The following is a 20,920-nucleotide window of genomic DNA, read 5'->3' as shown; positions in this document are numbered from 1 at the left end:
AACAAAAACCAATATGGCAAAAGCCTGAGATTTGGGAAGACGAGCGAAGAGGAAAAAAAAGGCTCGAAGTTTTCGAGCTTCGTCCGCCGTCCTCTTTACGGAAACGTAGAGTTCTCCGACACCAGGATGGTTTGGGGGTAGTTACATGGAGTCTGGGTTGGAACTGGGGGCAGTTTTCACAGGGACAAAGGCGGGAAACACGGCGAAAAAAAACTTTCCCTTGCGGGAGAACAAAGTAATCTTTACGCACGGTCTGCGCGCACACACACACATTTCTGTACGGCCCCAAGATGCGCCTGTTGAGCACGTCGTGCGGGGACATGCGAGGGAGAGCGCGCGTGTCCTCAACGATGCACTTTCTCTTCCTCCTCGCGGCCGTGCTGTCCTGCCACGGCTGTCCGGACAAATGCTTGTGCTTCTCACAAACTGTGAAATGCCAAAACCAGGAGTTGGACGCGATTCCGCATTCCTTGCCGGCCAACACCAAGTCACTGTTCGTCACCGGAAACAACATCTCCCGCGTCGGCGTGGACTCCTTCCCGACCCGCCTGCAGATGCTGACAGACCTCTATCTCAGTGGGAATGAGATGGAGTCCGTGGACGCTATGGTGTTTGACAACCTGCCGAACCTCGCGCGGCTGGACCTGAGCAACAACAGGATCCAGACTTTCAGTGACAGAGCCTTCCCAGAGATTAATAAAGTGCAGCTCCTGAACCTCAGCAGGTCTTTCCACAACCACTCCTTCATGGACGTGGTCCTCAGCGTCCTATATAGTGGGAACCTCCTCCAGCTGACAGGCCTGGACCTGTCCAACAACGACCTTGTGATTCTCCCGGACGACTTGTTCGTTGGCCTCCCCAACCTGGCCAACCTGAGCCTGCAGAACAGCTCCATCCTCTCGGTGCAGAACGGGACGCTGAGGGCGCCGCCGCTGCGCGACCTGGACCTGAGGGACAACAGCCTGCGGGACCTGCCCTTCGCCACCCTGGCTGAGCTCAGCCTCAAGCCCGCCCTCGTCGTCCGGCTGGCGGGGAACCCCTGGCGCTGCGACTGCCTCTTCGAGGACACGCTGCTGTGGCTGAAGAACGGCACTCAGGTTGCCGACGCGCAGAACCTGACCTGCGCCGAACCCAAGGCCCTGAGGCGCCTGCCGCTCCTCCGGGTGGAGCGGTCGCAGCTGAAGTGCTTGGGTGACATGGAGGGCGTGCTGGAGACCTCGTATGTGTTCCTGGGACTGGTACTGGCGATGATCGGCGTCATATTCCTGCTGGTGCTCTACCTGAACAGAAAGGGCATCAAGCGGTGGATGTACAACATCCGGGACGCTTGTAGGGACCACATGGAGGGGTACCATTACAGGTATGAGATCAACTCTGACCCGCGTTTGGCCAACCTGAGCATCAATTCGGATGTGTGAGCGAGGACGGGACACTGTCTGGGACCCCGCAGTGAGATATACATATATGAAATGACTTGTACTGTTAACATTTGCATGAAAGTCTTCCTCCCCCCCCCTCCACTCGTGATGCTCTCCAGATTTAGCATCCGTCATGGCTCCTAGTTAACCCCCCTCTCAGAGCCTCCATTCAACCACTGCCGCATGTCCAATACAATACCAGGTAGCTGTGATTTCAGCTGAGTTTCCTCCGTGTAACGTTGCATGGACAACGAATCATGCCGGCGGTTGTTTTATTTTTTCCGGAGAGTTGCAAAGAGTGATGTCTCCTGTTTTTTACTCTTCCTAAAGGATAAACGGTCTCATGGACTTTTCAATGAAAGAACCCATTGCATCCTTCTTACTATGCCTCTGATGCAGAGAAATGCTCCGCTGCTTGTTTATGAATTTGTTCTTTTTAATATGTGAATTTGTGATATACAGTATGCCCATTTTGAATGACTATAGTGCACATTGCCTAGTTCTTGGATTTAGTAGGTGAATGTTATTGCTTTTTTTTTTTTATTTAAAACATTTTTTATGTGGAGATATCTGGCTGAATAAAATGCCTCTGGATTGCTGTATATCTGTCTCGACTGAGGGCCTTTTAATCCTGAGAGCGAGGAGTGTGATCCGAGGCTCTGACGCTCCCGCCTGAGACAGCGTGGCGTGAAAGTGTATGACAAAACACTAAATCTTATATAAATCTTACTCCAGTTCAACAATGTGCAGAACGTCGTTTATACTGTAGCATCTCTACAGCAAGAGTTTAAGCTGCTGCAGCAGGAAGGAAAGTCAGAGTGAGAAGTTGAATAGAGGACATGCTATGCTGTCTGAATTTAAATGAGCTGTCTGTAGGTCTATGAGGTGATGAGAGCGGCAAACTTTTTTTCTTTTTTAATCTCCCATCCAATTTGCTGCCTGCTGTGAATCTGATATAATAGAAAAAAACCTTTGGCTCCACAGCCAATTCCCCTAAAATAACGTCTGTGAGCTGCAGCCCCGTGGGCAGGTTTCACTTCCAACAGCCCCTCTCCGTAGACTCCAGCATGGAATGAAAGCGTTTCAATGTAGTCCAGCTGCAAAAAAAGGACAAGAAACAGGAAAAATGGTACATGACATTTCTTGTACACATGCAAATGAAGGCAAACTGAGCCCAAGGTTTTTGTGGACACACACACACACACACACACACACACACACACACACAGGGCGTTATTATTTTCGTGTAACCCTGTTTGTTTTTTTGGATGGGGAACTGGCATCCTTGGACAAAGTGTTTCCCAATAACGTTCATACCTAACTGTCAATTGCAATTTTTCACACCGCCGAGTACAGTATGGATGAATAATTAATGTGTGCTTTTCCCTTTTGAAGGATGTAGCGCGCATGTCGCCGTAGAGCAGTCTGAATTAATGCGGACGTCTCGTTGCGCCTGCACTCGGGGAGTGTCATTCCTTGTCCCGTTGAAGAGCACCTGTGTAGATAATGATCTCCCTCTCGTGCAAACCTCACGACCATCTCGAAACAACCGGCCTCCCGGCAGCCTGCGCAACGTGTTGCACGTTGTTGACAGCGTTGCTCTTTGCATAGATTTCCCTCACAGTTTTGTTCATTCCTTCTTTTTTCGTCATCAGCAGCTGAAATAACGGGGATCATCTCCGGCGGCGCTTGTTCAATGTGAGGAGACGGAAAAAAATAAATAAGGGGGTGGTGGGGGCTCTGTCACTCTATCTGTCTGGTCTGGTACTCACAACGCAGCAGACGCTCCACTGTCTCTGTGGGCTGAGAGACGTCGTCGACACACCGCCGGCTTCACACTTCCCCGCCTAAAAAATCTCTTTGTCTCTGAGACGTTTGTTCCAAAAACAGCCACGCCGATATGTAGACTGGAATGTGTATTATGCCGCAAGCTTCATTTTTTTTTAAAGAGGATTAATTCCTTTTGTGTTGTACGATTGTGACTTGCAGGTTGATTTCAGCCCAAAGGCTGTTAGTGACAAGCACTTGTTCTCTCGCTATGGATTTGTAATTGTTGCAGGTTCAATTTGGAAATGGATGGAGACACACACACACACACACACTCTCAATTCCCCAAAGTGAGGCTCTCTTACTTACCTCTTTGTCCCAGGAGGGACGCACAGGTGCAGGCTGCTTACAACCTAATGTTTCCACAGAGACTTGTCAGGGAGTCGGGCTCCTCCTCACACACTCTGCAGATTCATATTAACGGAGTGATTTTTGCTCAGCCACGCCTCGAAGCCACGCTTGGCAGAGCAGGTGTAATTACAGTGAAAAGAAAAAAAGCGAGAGTGAGCGAATGGTCGGAGGGGAAGAAGAATGAAACGGTTGAGAGTGGAGAGTGCCCTCGGCACACCTTTTCCTCCGGCTCGCTCAGTGGCCCCTTTGTGCTTGTTAACACTGGTCTCCAAACAGCCCGAAACAGCATTCCCTAAAGCAGATGTGGAATGAGCATCATCCACATTGAGGTAGACGGATATGACATGCTGAGACTCTTTTAATGGTGTCATCATCGATTGATGTTATACTGATGGTCAGTTGGATGCCCTAATAATCGAATGGGTATAAAGGCGCTTTATTATTTTTGCTCTGGGTTTACAAAATTGTGTTCCCCCGCCTTGTAACGCACATTTCTGGAGCCCAATTTTCACTCCAGCCAGATACAAATCACTGTCCATTCTGCAGAGCAAGCCTGCAGCCAATTATGTTTTGACAATCTTTCATGTGATCCATGGTTTTAACTGCACATGGGAGACCTTTGTTCCTCGACAATTAGGAGAAGAGACGTCTTCAGGACAAAAGTCTCCACTCAACGGGCTGCTTTGAAACTCTTTTAGTTGAAATTTGCCGAACATTTTAAAGACACCTGCAGTCAAAGAGCATACTTGCCTTAAAACTGAGCCGAGCCCTGTCCCAGCCACTGCCCACACACACACACACACACACACACACACACACAGTCACTGTTCCCTGCTCACAGCTGTGTTTGTTGAGACACATTTAATATGCCAGTTCACTTCCCTAGTGTTGAGAGGCAGACTGGCAGGTTATCAGATTGCCAGAGTGCCATAATTACATTCACCGCACCGCACTGGTCCACTGCTCCACAAACACCTGGCACGTTGCCCCAGACGCTGACAATTCCCTCTTTTAGAAGGGGAAAAAAAACGAAAAAAAGAATCGGGCCATGTAAACGGCAGTCATACGTTGGACCATACGTAAAGGTCTTTTAACCAAAGTAGCAAAGCCCCCTCTATCGATGTGCTCCCGACCCTCCGTACCACGCGGGGCCTTCCTTGTCATCCACCCCCTCAACCGCCACCTCTGCAACCTCCCTCCACACGAGATGCCTCTGCTTCTCTCTTGTGGACTCGTGATGCCGTACGAGAGCGTGTTGTGGGAGGCCTGCCCCCTCCTGTCGCGCCACGCTCGATTTAATGAACAAAACGGAGACGAATCTGAGCTGACAGCACCGTGGCCTCTTAGCGGGCTCTGCCGCGCTGCATCTGCCGTGTACGCTGGAGGGACGGATGCAAAGAAACGCAAGGGGGGGGGTGCAGCAAATGCAGCGTCGTAGATCAGCTAAGAAACGTGGTGGCTGAGCGTGGACAGAGGCGGAACTCAACGTGATGCATGCAAAATGTCAAGATGCACTCTGAGAATGACCTTTATGTGTAGAATTGCCAGCACTGGGCGTCAGGTGAGTTTGTTTTTACTGAATGTTGAGTGACTGCACGATAGCTGATGGTGTAAAATGTTAATAATGCGCTGACCTTTCCTGGGCGACCTTTACTCTTGGAAGAGAATTGATTGAATCTTTTTTTACCTGATGATCAACTTCATTACAGACAACAATCTTCCATCTGCATGTGATGGTTGATCACATGCTCTGTGTCGAGAGTAGCAACAAGCATCTTTGTAGTGAGAGAATGGCAACATGTTGCAGCTCAACAAGCTGAATCGCAAAAGAGATTTGTATATTTACAGCACACACACAAAATAAATGCACACCAGTTAATGAATCAAGAGGTCGGACGTGTACGGAAGAAAAACAATGTCCCACAAACCTTCGTGTCTTAAAAGTCAGTCTTCACTCAACATAGCAAATGTTGATGTGTTGCCTCTGAGCGCCGCGGCAACGTATCGATCAGGGACACACGGGTGATTTCTGTGTCGATTTCTGAGCACTCGATAGCACAGCGGATCAATGGGCCGGTCTAAATGGGAGCCGGCGTTTTCCTTCAATAGATCTCTTCTAAGAACTAAAACTTGGGACCCAGTCTGCGTCTCGTACAGTAATGCATGTGACATGTGGGACAAGCGTGGCGTTTGGACGCTGGGCCCCGACCATCAAGTGCCCTCTCGTGTTTGATCGCTGGCCTTGAGCTTTGACAGCCAGACAGTCATCTTGGGTTAGAAATCAACACACTCTCAGCAACACCCAACAATTGCCTTGCCTCACTGGTTTATGTCAAAAAATATTCAGCAACGATAAAATAAGAGATCAGGAATGTGTGACTGCTAGGCATCAGTCTCTATAATGAGGATGAACAACGAAGAACGTCATGATCAAACTACCGCTTGGCTCCAATTAAATGACAACAGAGTTTGTGCAATTGGGTGGCAGAGAAAGGAAGCTAAATTGAAATTATTAGATTAACTACGATCTGGAATAGATTGTTTGGAAATCCGATCGGGCACCAGATAACATCGTCAACCCCGAGCTCATGGAAACGCGTTACTCCACTGTTTAGTTGCACCATCATAGTGTTTACGCCGGGTCACGATCCATTCCACACAGCCCTGAGTACACAGCTATTTACAACGTCTGAGCACAGATTACCGACCTTTAAATCACTTTTACACTCGATGGGTGAAGCCAGGATGCCTACAGCCCTTCAATCAGCTGCATACGCACTATCTTAGCAAGTAATGGGTGTATAATCAGTAGGTTGCAATTTAGTAAAGGAATGTACTATTATTATGCATGTCTGTTTGACATTGTGCATTTACAAAATGTAATTAAATGTAACGGCGGCTATTTCCTCTAATGTCTGAACTGAGAAATGTAATTAAGAGTTTATTTTAAGTTTGATATGAGTGATAAATGTCTCGACTGTGAAGAATAAAATACATTTGACATTGAATTTTCTGGTTTGATATTTGATTATTTCACTTATTTTGTATTTTTAAAAGATTAACGTATTGTGAAAATGTATAATTTCACCCAAATGGTCTGAAGTGGTTAAATTTGGCGCTCTGCACAAAAATAAAAAATCAACCAACCAACACTGCTCCAGGAAGTCACCGCACCCGGCCAAGAAATAGTCCAACAAACAACCATAAAACCACAACTTCTTATTTTTACACTCCTGTTTCTCTGTGGATTAAATGCATTACTTACATGTTCATTAACGATCTTTACAGGTGCTGGTAGGTTAATAATCAGGCTAGCTGCCTTCATGCTAAGCCAAGCTAACTGTCGCCAAGCTATAGCTCTATGACTAGACGCGGATACCTGAGTGGTATCGATCTGTTTATGGCACTTTCTTCGTAATGCATCCTTTTAAGGAAGACTCCACAGGCTAATGTGCTATTAGAATACGTTAGCTTAAGTAATAGCTCAAAGTTAGCTTATTCCCAGCAACAGGCACTTCCACTCTAACGTGTTAGGATTTCCCTGTGGACACGCTCCAACCTAAACACCACTTGAGGTTGAGGTGTGTGTCTGTACATTTTCTCCCACCAGCCACCACCACCAAGAGCAAGTGTTTATTTTTACACACCTCATGGGACCGCGCACAGGCCGATTAATCTTTGCATTTTAACTTCTGGTAAAGTAAGAGGTGTCTTGCATCTTCAGAGGGATAAATCGCCGTCGATTCTCTCCGTGAAAAATAGTTATCTTTTCCGGTATCGACTATGGAATAAATAACCACTAGTTCTGCTTTATACTTGTTGTGGAAGTCCCAAACATGTGGGAACATCAAACGCCCTCGTGTTTGGGTTCATAACATCATCCGTAGCCGCACACAGCTCGGTGAATTTCACCGACTCCTCCAGGAACTGCGTCTGGCTTATCTCCGAAACAGATACCGTTTCCTTCATCCACCATGGAAATAACCACTAGTTCTGCTTTATACTTTTTGTGTAAACTCCACATACGTCGGAACATCAAACTCCATGGTGTCTGGGTTCATAATATTATCCGTAGTCCCACAACAGCGTCTGAATGACGGCCGCTACCAGCACTACTTCAGGCAGACCAGCAGCAGTTTGATTCAGCGTCGGCGATTGGCAGAGCTTCTCAACGCTGATTTTCAACGCTGATTGACTGATGCAACTATGACTCACGCGTTTTTGGCGCCGGAGTTGGGATATTTCAACTGACTTCGCCCCGCGTCCTTCGCTCAGTTCGCCCTGCGTCAAACGGTCAATCGCATCGTCCGTCTGTGAACACGGCATTAAGTGTGCATTTTCTTTTCCAATTTTGCAGTGTGAGGTCAGGTCTGTAAAGAAGAATTGGAACACTATAATTGTAACCCAGTATTGTTTGTCACACTAAGTGTTTCCCACCTCAGGAGGTAAACTAGGAACAGATCTAGTTTGCATAATGTGTGTGTGCATTTTCTCAAAGTACAGGACATGATCGCCAGAATGCCAAAACGCAGCTGTGAAGCGCAAATAAAAAAAAAAAGTTTTCCAAAACAAGGCCAGCAGCACAAGGGGGTTTGCTGAGGGAAGCACTTTAACAATCGATGTGATGTATTTAGCACCGGCAGTCCTCTTGGTGGCTGTTTTTTTCGTGAGGCCATATGATCAGCAGGGAACAACATTAAACGATCGGTAATATGATGTAGATCAGCGGTGGGTGTCACAGTGAGTAATGACCTCAGCAGCACAGCAGCGAGGCACCGGGAACAGAAACAGCCAGGAGGAGTTCCATCATGCCATCCTACAATGCATTTACAAGGTCATGTGGTGCAAAACAAAAAAATATGAACGCTCAGTAGGCCTCGGAGAAACAACGTAACATGATCTACACAGAGTAGGAAATCTGTACTCATGCCGTTAATCTGTTGGTACAAGAGGTGTTGAAGCGGACACTGGTTCAAGTCCTCTGGCTACAACACTCACAGAGGAAAAAAAAATTTGCTGTGTTGCCTGAAATGATTTTTCACAGCTCTTTACACAAGGCAGCATCAAAGGAAAACCGGTACCTCTCTGGTCTTGTACATTTTTAGTTGAGGAAAACAATGTCTCCTTGTTCTCGTCATCACTATGTTACAGCTGATCTCACATCTGGGTTTTTTTTTCATCAGGAGCACTATTGAAACAACATGACCTCCCCTTGTTTTTATTGTCTGACCCCTTATTTTAACCCACGCCTATATAGTTGGACTTGGCAAACGTCACATTTCAAATTGCATTCATGTCCATAGGCTTTGTGCCGCGTGCACATTGTCCATGTACGGCTGCCTTGGCATCACCATGCAAACTCTTTAACGCTAGCTAGCTAAAGCATTTTAGACTACAAGCTCACAATAACCAACTTAGCTAGCTAATACAGAGTTTACAACTTTTGTATTAAGTTCATTTGACACCATGAAAAAGGATACATTAAATTACATTAATGTACAAATACTTTACATTGTGGTCCAATGGAGGACAAGAGACACGATAGGATAGTTGCAGGCTAATATGTGTTAGCTACTGTACTGTAACAGGAGAACAAGAGTTTATATACCAGTATGCCTGGCAGTCAGTGGCGGTGCGTCCATAGAGGGCGCTAGGGCGCCGCCCCTCTTAAAATTTTGCGATGAAAAAAAAAGAAGAAAAAAAATATATATAATATATATTGTCAAAAAACATTATGTACCAAATAATTTAAACAAGAAATATACCGTGTTGACGCGCTAAATGTGTGTGGGAGACCGTACGCCCCTGTCAACAACCACTTAAAACCAGTTAAATGCGACCAATTATAATATATCGCCGTTCATCATCACTGAGGAAAGCCCCGCCCCTCTCGGGGCGCCGGACCAATGGAAGTCTATGGAAGCGAGCAAACGTTTCAGGGGCGTTACGGCGAGGACAGCTTCTCATTGGCGGATGAAACGAGAATCCTCGGCGCACAAAAGTGCGCCCCAGCCAATGACATCGTTTCTTATTGCAACGTGGTTGGACTATTCGTCGAATCAGAGACCTTTATCATTCCCTCACAGCCCATACAGCTCCCACGTATCTACGCGAGTAACACTAGCAGAAACTTTGATTATGTCAGTATGGCGACTGAAAACTCTGTGGTATCTCTACGCAAAACACCTTTCAACCGACGGTCAGATGTTGACAAGAAGAGGCTGAAAGAGTTGGGACCCGAACGTCCGGATTTAAAACCGCGGGAGATTCTCCTCAAGGCTATATGCTAACCGGAGCTGGTTAGCTGGATGCTAAGTGTGGAGCAAAGCAGTGTCTCTGAGCAGCCGAGGAAGCGCTTGGCTATGAAGGAAGATGAGTTTAGAAGGATTGCTGCAGAGATGAGTGTCAAAATCAGCAGATGCCTGTGTTAGAGTTGAATGTTTTATCTTTCCCACAGCAGAACACATGCTGGACATTGTTAGATTTGGGTGGATATCATATCAGACTATAACTTTATCTAAAATACCAATTTGCTCCAGGCTAGAGCAGCCATCAAGACACACAAAACATAGTTTTTTGTCAACTCTGATTGTTGGCTTTTGTCTGTAGTATGAAGCCTGTTTGTAGTAGATATTTCCCCACATCTTATCTGTCTCTATATATTTATCTGTAGGTTGGTGACACCATACTTGGACACACTAGGGAACGCTTTGCCTTCAAAGACCACCTCACCAGTGCCACCTTACTGCAGGGCCCCCAGTTTAAATGTCTTTACAAGTAGTGGAGCCTACTCTGTCAAACACCCAATGTAAAATGTGATGTCTCTCTTTCTGAATCTATTCTGCTCTAAACCTCTTTCATGTGAGGGTGTGGGAACCTCTTTTATTCTGTAAACCTGTGAAACCCAACCCAATGTTTCTTAAACCATTCTGCTCTGAACCTCTCATGCCCAAAGTTACAGTTTGTTGATAGTTGTTATTGGACAGTGTTGAGCACTGTGTTGTCTTGAAATAAAGCTTTGTTTTTTAGAATATTCTACTTAAAACCTCTTTTCTTCTCATTGTGGAGTGCTATTTAAACCGCGCCGCCCAACTGTGCCGCCCCACCAAAAAAAAATCACTAGCCGCCACTGCTGGCAGTATATGGATGATTTATCAACTGCATATATATAAGTCTGAACCTTTCACAACATCCTGTCACTTTCAGGGCTCTTCAGCTTGTCAGCTTTCCATATGTGTAATAACCCAGCCCTCTAATGGAGCCCTCTCCTGAGAGCTACTCACGTTCACATTTCTCCAGTTACAATCTCGGCCCCCAGTTGTCAACTATGCGTTCCGCCTCTTTGCGCTCCATCTTGTCATTTTCTATTCTCTGTATGAAATGAGACGAGTCTTCGTGCCAGCAGAGCAGTCTGGCAGCGGCTCCGGAGAATAATGAAATAGGCTTCAGATACAGTGTAGGCTCAGACAACCTCCCAACAGATGAAATGCAATATTCCCAAAGTGCTGTGTAACATGAGCTTCATATGTAGATATCAGATAGTAGTTGCCGATGCCTCTATTACCGTCCATAAGCCAACGCTTTGGGATATTAGGATCTCTCTGGTTACCCCTCTGTCCAAGCGCCAATCCAAGATGAAAGGGATAAAAACTAAATTAGCTTGCTGCCCACTCCATATATTTTCTTTGTAACGTCACACCAAGCTAAGACTTTCTTATTGGTCCGTTGTCACTACCACTTGGCCTTTTGAGTTGCACTTTCTCCTGATAAAACCAAATTCTTGCAATTCACCGGAGCATGCAAAACGCTCAGCCCAAGAGGAATTATTCCATCACGCTCTTCTGCAAATCCCCGAAACGATGTGGGAGATAAACACGAGCAGAAAGCCTGATCAGATAGCTGAACCTGTGGTTTAGGTTAGGGGGTCCTTGAGTGGGACACCAAATTGGGTGTCAATTCAGTTACCGCAAATGTATGTGGAGAATTCACCACATTTTGAGACAAAATGTGGTGAATTCTCCTGATACCTGATCCATCCCTTTATCTTCCCCTCAGAGACACAATTTGTCAAAGATTAATTTATTTCAAACGAGTCCTATGCAATGATGTCTCGGGGGCATTGTTACCCCACAAACTTGATTTGATGGTGGATAATTATGTATATTAAAGAAATGAGGTGAGCGCTGTATAATATATGATCCACTGCTATATCAGAGAATACCTAGTAGTATACAAAGCAGGTTCAGTCAGCTCCTTCTACAACATCAATGCTGCTTTAATGTTAATGTATCAGTAAAAAATATACTTAACTATTTAACACTCTGAAAGGATCCATTTGGCTTCATGAATATTGCTTGTTTTTGTATTTATATTTTATTTTGTCCTTTCTTTAATAATGACAGTAAAGATCATGAGAGACAGAGAGGGATATATATAAATATATATATATATATATATATATATATATATATATATATTTATATATATATATATATATATAGTAAATATGTAGTATGAGTCTCAACCACTCGCCCACCGGGACGCCCCACTCTTGACACTCAAGTGCATTTAGCTGATTATTGTGATTTTGCTTAAGTTAAATTTAAAGCCAAGACTTTTGTATATAATATCTTAATTATGGCATTGCTACTTTTATGTAAATTATATTCATAGTTGAAAAATATGATTGAATGACAAAAGGATAATATACAAAACATTCACTGTAACAATACCAATACATACACAACAGGTGAGGATGAATACTTCCATCATTGCCAAAGATGTGTGACCTATATCAGAAGTAATTTCATTAATCGTGATCCTGAAACAATTTTCTTGAAGCGTTGTTAGTTCATAATCTTAGATTCAGATCATGACAAAATATTTCTTGATATCTCAAAATAACAAGGTTGTTTGCACAAAAAGTTACCAGTATAACCACTCTTGGTGCGTTAATAAATAACCTGACCGAATACAAAAAATGTGTTGTGTGTATTTTGTGTATGTATATATAAAAATGGTGCTCCAATATTTGTGCAACCATTGGTTGTTTTGAAATATGCTTTAGAAATCAACTTTTTGAAAATCCAGAGCTGCAAGCATCGAGGACATCAGGTAAACACAAACATTAATTAGTGTGTGTGTGTGTTTATGTGTGTAAGGGTGTACAAAGTCAAGCAGACATCTGCTGTGGCAAAATGAAACGCTTCCTCCTCGTTGTGCCCATTAACTGAGTTTTCCGACATCCTGCGCTCATCAGCAGTGATCCTGAACGGGGCTGGCAGGGTTGCAGGCAGGCCAAGGCCACAGGCAACAATACTGTGGTACACTGATGTTACAAAGAGGAGTGTAAAATGTTAATGACAACAGATCGGCCGTGCATGCACACACACTGTAATCACATCATCGTCCCTACTGGCCAGTTAGTCGCCCCTCTCTTTGTAGCTGCGTGTTCACCACCAGCGTTGACGAGGTGTGCGTACTGAGCCCTACAAAGCACCACGACCCCGTGACACACGACAACGGCGGTGACACAAGCCCGGTCTTCATGGCCCGCTGCTGTCGTCTGCAGCGACTCCGTGCTGTGGTGATGGAGCTGTTCACGTGATAGAGGAGCGACGGGATGACAAATAAGAGCTGGAGGAAGATCAGAGGCAAAAAAGGCTGCTGTAATAACATCCCCTGCTTGAGCCGCTGACAGTCCCGAGAGGCATTATTTAGTGGTATGAAAACAGCAGGGAGCTGTGCCGCTCGCTGATAAAAGCTACACGTAGTGATTGATTTCAGCTTGCTCATGATGTGTTGTGTGGAATTAAAGTCCAAAATAAGCTAATTACATTACTGTCATTTTAAAATGTAGCCCGAAAGAGGTCCGATAAAGTCTAAAGTCAGGCAAAGACAAATCTATCTAGAATAGCGTACATTAGCCACCCTAAGCTACGGCTCATACCAGACCAAGTGAGGCTGTAGCAACAAAACCCCGAAATGTATTGAATTCAACAAGGGTGCTTTTTGTTTCTTATGAATTAAGCTTTTCATTTGTAAGATTAAAAGCTACATTGCTCTGTCTTTTCAGGAGCTATATAGTGTTGCCTTTATCAGTTTAGTTCACAAAATGTTGGTTGTTAAGCAACTAAAGCGATTAAAGGGGTGTTCCAGCAATTTAATGACGCACTTCTATAAAGTTTAGTGGCATACGAGAGACAAATTAAGATTATCATGTGCAGAAACCACAGTATGGTACTGCTAAGAGTGACAATTAAAACTAGTGTATGGTAATTATAAAGACATCCCTGGAAAAAAAAATGTCCCAGCTAACTCCCGCAGATAATAATATGAAGTGCAATTAAAGCAGGGGGAAAGACTGACTTTCACTCCCTCCCTCTTTCCTCTGCAAAAATTACATTAACGCTTTATATCGTGACCATAATTCATTCTCTGCATAGAGTGAAGCACGTGTAGCTTTGAGTAAATTGAAGTGAATCATTCCTTAACTTTGTTACAGAAGCTATAAAAGTCGACACAATGAGTTACCAGATCCGTAGCCGGTGGCATCGCGGGGACTGACTCTGTCATAGATGAGAGCAGGTCCATCATTTAAGTTTGAACACCTAAATATCACAGCCTGGTTTCCAGACCTTTGGTAAAATAACCCAGAAATAATGCACAAAATGTGGGATTACTTGAACAGGGTGAAACTAGAAGTTTCTTCTGTGCCTGAAAAACTTTGTATTAAACCATTAATAAACCCCTAATGGTTTGTTTCATTAGTGTGATTTTCCTAACTTAAAAAATATATATCATGATGCGCCCGCCGTCCCAGGACAATTAGGTGAGTAATACGGAAAGAAGACCAAGGAAATGCACATAAAGAAAAGAAAACATTATAGTAATTTTCTCTCCCTGAGCTGTAAGAAGACATTGTAGCAGAAAAGGGGATGAGACGATGCTGTCAAAATTGTGAAAATGTCCTCCCCTCCACCTGTCACCTCTGTGGGATAGCGAGTGGCTTAGTTGTTTCTCAGCGACAAACCCGCCACTGAACAAAGGCGTCTGTCCAATCGAACGAGCTGCCTAGTAGACCTGCGTTTGGAGGGAACTATAATTTAGGAGAAGCTCCAGGAAATGGAACTCTCGCACCTCAAAAACATGAATGCCTCAGAGACTCACAATGTGCACAGTCTTGGAACCATTCAGAAAACTGGGCTCGGTCTCATCCTGTCTAAAGATAGATACATGGAAATATATTGGAACGGACAAAAGGCCTCTCTTTGGCAAGAAGCAATGGGTAACACACAAACTGGCACACATGCACAAACAGAAAACGTGGAAACCGTTCCTGGTTGGCCAGTGGGGATATGTCTCTACCTATTATTCGCTTTTGTTCCAGGTTTCCACTTTTCTTGGGTTTATCGTGAGAAGGATGAGTTGCTGTAGGGTTTCTAGGGGTCAGGTCTGCGACACAAAAAGAGGGCCTCTTTATCCCGGGGCTACAATCAGTTGAAGCTCCTGGAGAAAGAGAGGGGGATGACAGGAGAGAAATGTGCTGAGCAATTTTGTACCCTATAGTCGCTTTGCTCTCCCTGGCTACAGTTTCTCTTGTGATCTACAAATGCTGGCAAGATGGCCGATCCCGTTTTGTTTTTAAGGTTTGGCGTGAAAACTTGCCTGTGTATTGTCACAACTAACGCTTTGGATGAGAGCGGTTTGTTGATCACAACTGAAATAGTTAAAGAAATAGGCTATAGAATGTATTGCTATTCAACTTTGTACCTTACATTCATCACTTATGCTCATGATGAATTTTAATAACTGGTCTATTTTTGGTCTATAGCCAAATAAAAATGAATAAAACTAATCAGCCGTAGCTAGTTTGTGTTTAGTGTTAATCAGCACATGTTAGCATGCTAACATGCTTGATTAGCTGCACATGCAAACATTGCACCAACTTAACATTAGCGCATTAGCTGTGTCATTGTGACAATGTTAGCATGCTGATGTGAGCATTTAGCTCAAAGCACCACAGGATTAAAGTACAGCGTCAAAGAGCAAATTCAAGAGGTTGCATGATTGCATACAAAGTCAATGGAAATATTTAAGTGGGCGCCAATTTTGCAAGCTGAAGCAAAGAGGCAACTGTGTGATTTGAGTTAAACCAAATTTGGCTTATCCTGGAGCTTTTATGAATCTGCTTTATAGACGTAGAGAGGAAGAGAGAGACTGGAGTGAAATTACAGAACAAAACAGGAGTTTCGGGTGAGGGCTGAGATCAGTGGCTGAGCTGAGCAACACTGTTGTTGGCACAACCCACACTTGCTGTCCATACACTTTTCATTAAAAGGTCCAAAATGGCAATAGCCACACCACAGATGCCGTGGAGGCACCGATGAGGCACCCATGAGGCACCTAGAGGAGACATGAGTCTGGGTAGATTGGATCATTTGTCTCGGCCGTGATTGCTGACAGATTGCCCTGTCGTTAACATCCCCCTCTCCGTCTCTTCCTGTTCCCAATTCTACCCATCCCTCATTTAGATCGTCCCTGAAGCAGCGGCAGTACAGCAGTCCATATAGCTGTCATCTCATTCATGGGTCACAGATGAATTATCTACTTTTGCTAAATAGTTGGAAAATCTCAATTTTGGGGGGAAAAAATGTAAAAGTCTATAATCGACCAGATATGGTCTTTTTGCATTGAGGAAAAAAAAATGTAACATATGTTTTCATCTTGCTATTTTATGCCCATCTTCTACCTAAACTATATGCATATCTTCCAGGAATGCAGATTAACAGGAAACTCAACTTCTTATTTTTCCATAATACATGAACATAACCGCTGATAAGCATTTTACCCCCCCCACTTACTGACAGTGATGCAAAAGCTCTTCCGTCTCCAGACTCAGAAGCAGCAGCCGATTCATCTTCCCTCGAGCTGGAGGAGATATCAAGATGCAGCAGCAGCAGAAACAGCACTCTAACACCACACTTCCAGCAGGGCTTCCATCTCCTCTGTCAGCTGTCAGCTCAAAATGTCTCCTGCCTGTCAGACCAGAGCTTTCAACTCAGTACACATTTGTCTGCCCAACTACCACCGTGCTCTCTTTCCAAATGTAGGACTGAGCTTTTGCATCATGTTTTGAGAATCAAAAGCTGCATTCTGCAACCTAAACAACCAACATATTGCTGATGCATTTGACAAGTAACATTCTCACATACTGTATTCTCACATTGGATCAGTCACTCCTGATAGTAAGCAGTTTTCTCTCTGTCATTATTTCCCAAAAATGGATGTCTGTTTGGAGTTGGGTCTTTTGCCTCGTGCTCACTGAGGCAGCTGTGTCATTCTTCCCCAGGAGCTGGTCGACTCGGTGGCCTGTCCTGCTGGAAGGTTTGGCATTGATTTGCTCAAAGGTTGCCACTGAGACTTGTTAAGACCAATGGACAAACTAATGAGCCCCTGAAGGCCCCACTGATATGCCCCATGGCCTTGTTAGAAAGCCAAGATGGGGGAGTTGCAGACGGAGAGGGAGAGGCTGCGATATGGTATGGGTGTAGGAGGTGGGGTGATGGTTGGTAAAGTTATGGGGCAATTGGGGGACGCTAGAGGGGAAGACAGTATGACTTTGGAAGAAGCCAGTGTAAGAGTCTACAGCCATGCTAAAGGCTCTCTGAGGCTTTCCTTACTTGGACACAGCACGGTTTTCAGCTAAATGCTAACATCAGCATGTTAACATGCTCACAATGACAGTCTTAGCATGCAAACAATCGAGGAGCAGTCTGGGAATCAACACAGTCATTAAGATACATCATCTGGGAACCATGAATGCCGGTACTACATTTTGTGACATTTCATTCCAGACATTTCAAGAGACATGGTGGCCCTTACAGGAAAAATTCATGAGCTCACCAAAGTCATTTGAATTCATCTTCTGGGGATCATGAATGTCCATAGAAAATGTCATGGCAATCTCAAAAGGTTCAAGAAAAAGGCTTCAACTGAGGAATGGAATTAATTTGCATGGCACTTTATATGTGACAACAATGGTTTGTATATGTTATATAAGTTTTACAATAGAAAGTCATACAGAGATATCTTATAAAATAATATACTTTCACTTTGAAACCCAATTCCTTGGAGGTACTTGGCTTGTGCAAAAGCAATACATTTTATGGGTGCAATGAAGACACACATTTGATGATCCAGGCAGAGTGAGGTATTCCCAAACCCAGGAAGAGAGCACAACATCTGTGTACACAATGAAAAGTATAGGTGTAACAGTGGTGACTTGTCTTGACTTCTCATCCTCATAGTGACTCAGAAAAAGAGAAATGCAAAGACCCTGTTAGACCCTGTAATCCCTGTTACGTAGAACACCTCCAAGATTCTCAGGATAGATGACCCATTAGGATTGGGTGACTAAAACGGGAACTCAATCTAATGCCTCATTTCCTTTCAGAGATGAGACAAGCTTTATGGCTTGACCTCCCCCAAAAATATCTCTTTCTTTCCACATTGGCCACGTTGTAATCTCACACCTCGCTGTCTCGCTTAATCCAAAAATAATATCAAACACATTAGCAAAGGCAAAGGCCTGGAAAATCCAATTTGAAATTCATACTGTGGCGCTTGTAGACTTGATCTGTGTGATGTCACATGTGGTATTAATGGACATTTATCTCTTATGGGAGGGAAGTCATAGAGAAAGCAGTTCTGGTTGACGAGTTGCATCGAGTTACACTGTTCAGTACCAGCCTAGGTTATAAAAGATAGAAAGGTCATTTCTCAGATTTTACTCTTGACATATATTTGCTGTCAGGTGAGCCAGAACATTTCAGGAGCATACATATAAATGTATTGATGATACAATGACAATTGTACGTTTCGTGTTTTTGTTGTGAGGTTTTTAGCCGTGCTAGTTTCATTGCTCCAAGAATGGCTATGTCAGTAGGTCCATCACTTTGTTCCAGATTTAAACATCAAATGTATAGATTGCCATGCAATTTTGCAGATATTCATGGTCCCCACTGACTTCTCCTCTTACACCACCAAGTTGACATTTTTATGAAATGTCCCAACAATTTTTGGTTACCCCCTGATTCATAGTGTCACTTGCAAGTCAAACGTTTTTACTTACCCATTCAAATATCTGATTCACAACATTTAGTACAGACATTCGTGGTTACCAGGCGATGAATCTTAATAGTTTGGTGATCCCCTGACTTTTCCTGTAGCGCCACCCTGTGGTAGACATTTGTAGTTTTGAGAGAAATACCTTGACAGCTATTGTATGAAAGTGCAACTCAGAATTAATTGTCTCAACCATTTTCATCTAGTGCCATGATAAGGTCAAAATGGTCTTTAGTTAAACACCAAATAGCTGCCAAATTAATGAAATTCCCTTCAGCCTCCACTGTAGATGTATGTACAGCCTTTTAGAGCAGTCAGCGTGGCTATAGTGTATTAGTCTTGTGAAGGGTATCACATTGTACGTGAGTTATGGGTGGACACACATGAAGTTCAGCAAGATAAAGGTTATACGTTCACTCATCACAACAGAGATGTCCGAAGATGCAGCACCATCCCACAGAATGATGATACCCTCAACAGAAATGTGAAGCAATGAACAGCGCAACTCGATGGCATTCAAAGTGTCTACGGTTGGATATCCTTTCCCCCTTAAATCTACTGTACACATGTAAAAGGAGAGCAAGCGAAAACTGTCCTCAAGCCCTAGACGAGTAATTACTAAGGCTGAATATGGAGTAGACCTTTGTTCAGACTGATATTTTCATGAGATAACTGAAAAGGCTAATGAGCTGCACAGTGTCAACAGAAGGTACTGGCCAAAAAACTTTTAATTTGACACTTTCATCGTCCATCAAGGGTAGAAAGACACATAGCGTCTGGAACTCCTTAAGAATCCTGGGTGACTGAGTCTTTTCGGTGTGTTCAAAACAGCAGCAGCAAGTAATGTGGAGTAGCTCCTTCTGCTCAGCGGGCTTGAAACAAATGGGTTATTTAGAGCCTACTTCATTTGCACTTGTGGAGAAAGGGCAGAAAGGAAATGAGAACCCCTTGACGGTTCAGTGTTGGATGTATTTAATTAGCCAATTCACGCTATGCTTTGCCGCCTCAGTGGGCACAATATTTCTTTGTATTTTTAAAAGTAATTGTCACTTCCCGCATCAGAATTCAGCAGATCCAGGCATGCAGTCAGGAGCAGGAAAAAAAATGATCCCTGCGTCTCTAGTAAGAGCTAGTAAAAATAGACACGCAGGCAAATATTATGCTGCATTGCTAGTCAGCAATAACCTATGGGGGCTGATCGCTGTGTTCACAAGCCATGAAGTAGAGGTGTTGATCAAGATCAGTAACGGATCACTTTGCTTTACTCAACTGACTGAGCTCTGTATGCAGTTATGCTGGTTAACAAAGTCAAAATTGACAGGAAAAGCCAAAGTTTTCGAATGTCACATCCTAATATATACAAGGGAATGCCCTTATGTTATGATACTTTCAAATTAAACTAAAAGAATAAAAAGGTCATCAAAATAAAATTTTGTGGGGAACATGAACGTGTGGACAAAATGTCATGGCAATCCATTCAATAGCCGTTGAGACACGGTGGTGTTCAGAGGACCACTAAAGTCAGTCGGATTCATCATCTGGGAACCATGCATTTTTGTACAAAATGTTGTGCCACTGCAGCTGGTAGATATTTAGTTTAACCTCTGATGACCATGACTATGAAAATGCATTGGCAATCCATCTGATAGTTATGGTGCCATTTCACTGAGACCAAACATGTCAACTGCATGATGGCGCTATCAGATAGGTCTGTGAATCAAAGTAAATATGATTCATCTACTGGGAACCATGCATGTCTGAAAAAATAAATAAAATGCATGGCAGCACATTCAATAGTTGAGATATTTTAGTTTTTTTGATCAGCGTTGGACTGACCAAATGACAGACCGACTTCCTAGATTGACACCACCAACGTGTAAAAGGTACTTTGACATATTGTAAGAGCTTTGACCAGCCGAGATCATAATGAACATTAGAAGGTGAAGAGTGTTTAACCATACACTTTCCCCAATGAGTTACGCTACCACGCATGTGCCATCAATCATTGGCACACACAAATACACCCACAACTAGACAAAAATCACCTAGCTTCACAAGCTGCAATTACACTCAAGAGGAGGATGGACTGCTGTACCCTGGGGCTGAAGTGCCTCTATAATAAGCTTTCACCAAGAGCCAACTCAAGAACGACATATCAACGGGCAGTGCTCTCCAGAAGATAGAAAAAAAGAGGCAGA

General features: G+C 43.9%; 1 protein-coding gene across 1 annotated transcript; it reads left to right on the top strand.

Annotated features, from left to right (window-relative positions):
• Positions 1–290: 290 nt before the first annotated feature.
• On the top strand, positions 291–1,881 carry tpbg (trophoblast glycoprotein; the record flags this gene model as incomplete). Its single annotated transcript, XM_079227033.1, has 1 exon — positions 291–1,881. One exon carries the CDS (start codon positions 291–293, stop codon positions 1,416–1,418), a length of 1,128 nt encoding a protein of 375 aa, XP_079083159.1. The 3' UTR covers positions 1,419–1,881.
• Between the last annotated feature and the right edge of the window lie 19,039 nt (positions 1,882–20,920).

This window comes from Taurulus bubalis (genome assembly GCF_910589615.1).
Source record: "Taurulus bubalis genome assembly, chromosome: 12".
Taxonomy (NCBI): Eukaryota; Metazoa; Chordata; class Actinopteri; order Perciformes; family Cottidae; genus Taurulus; species Taurulus bubalis.
Note: the sequence above shows the minus strand (reverse complement) of the source record. Positions and strands in the feature narration are given on the sequence as shown.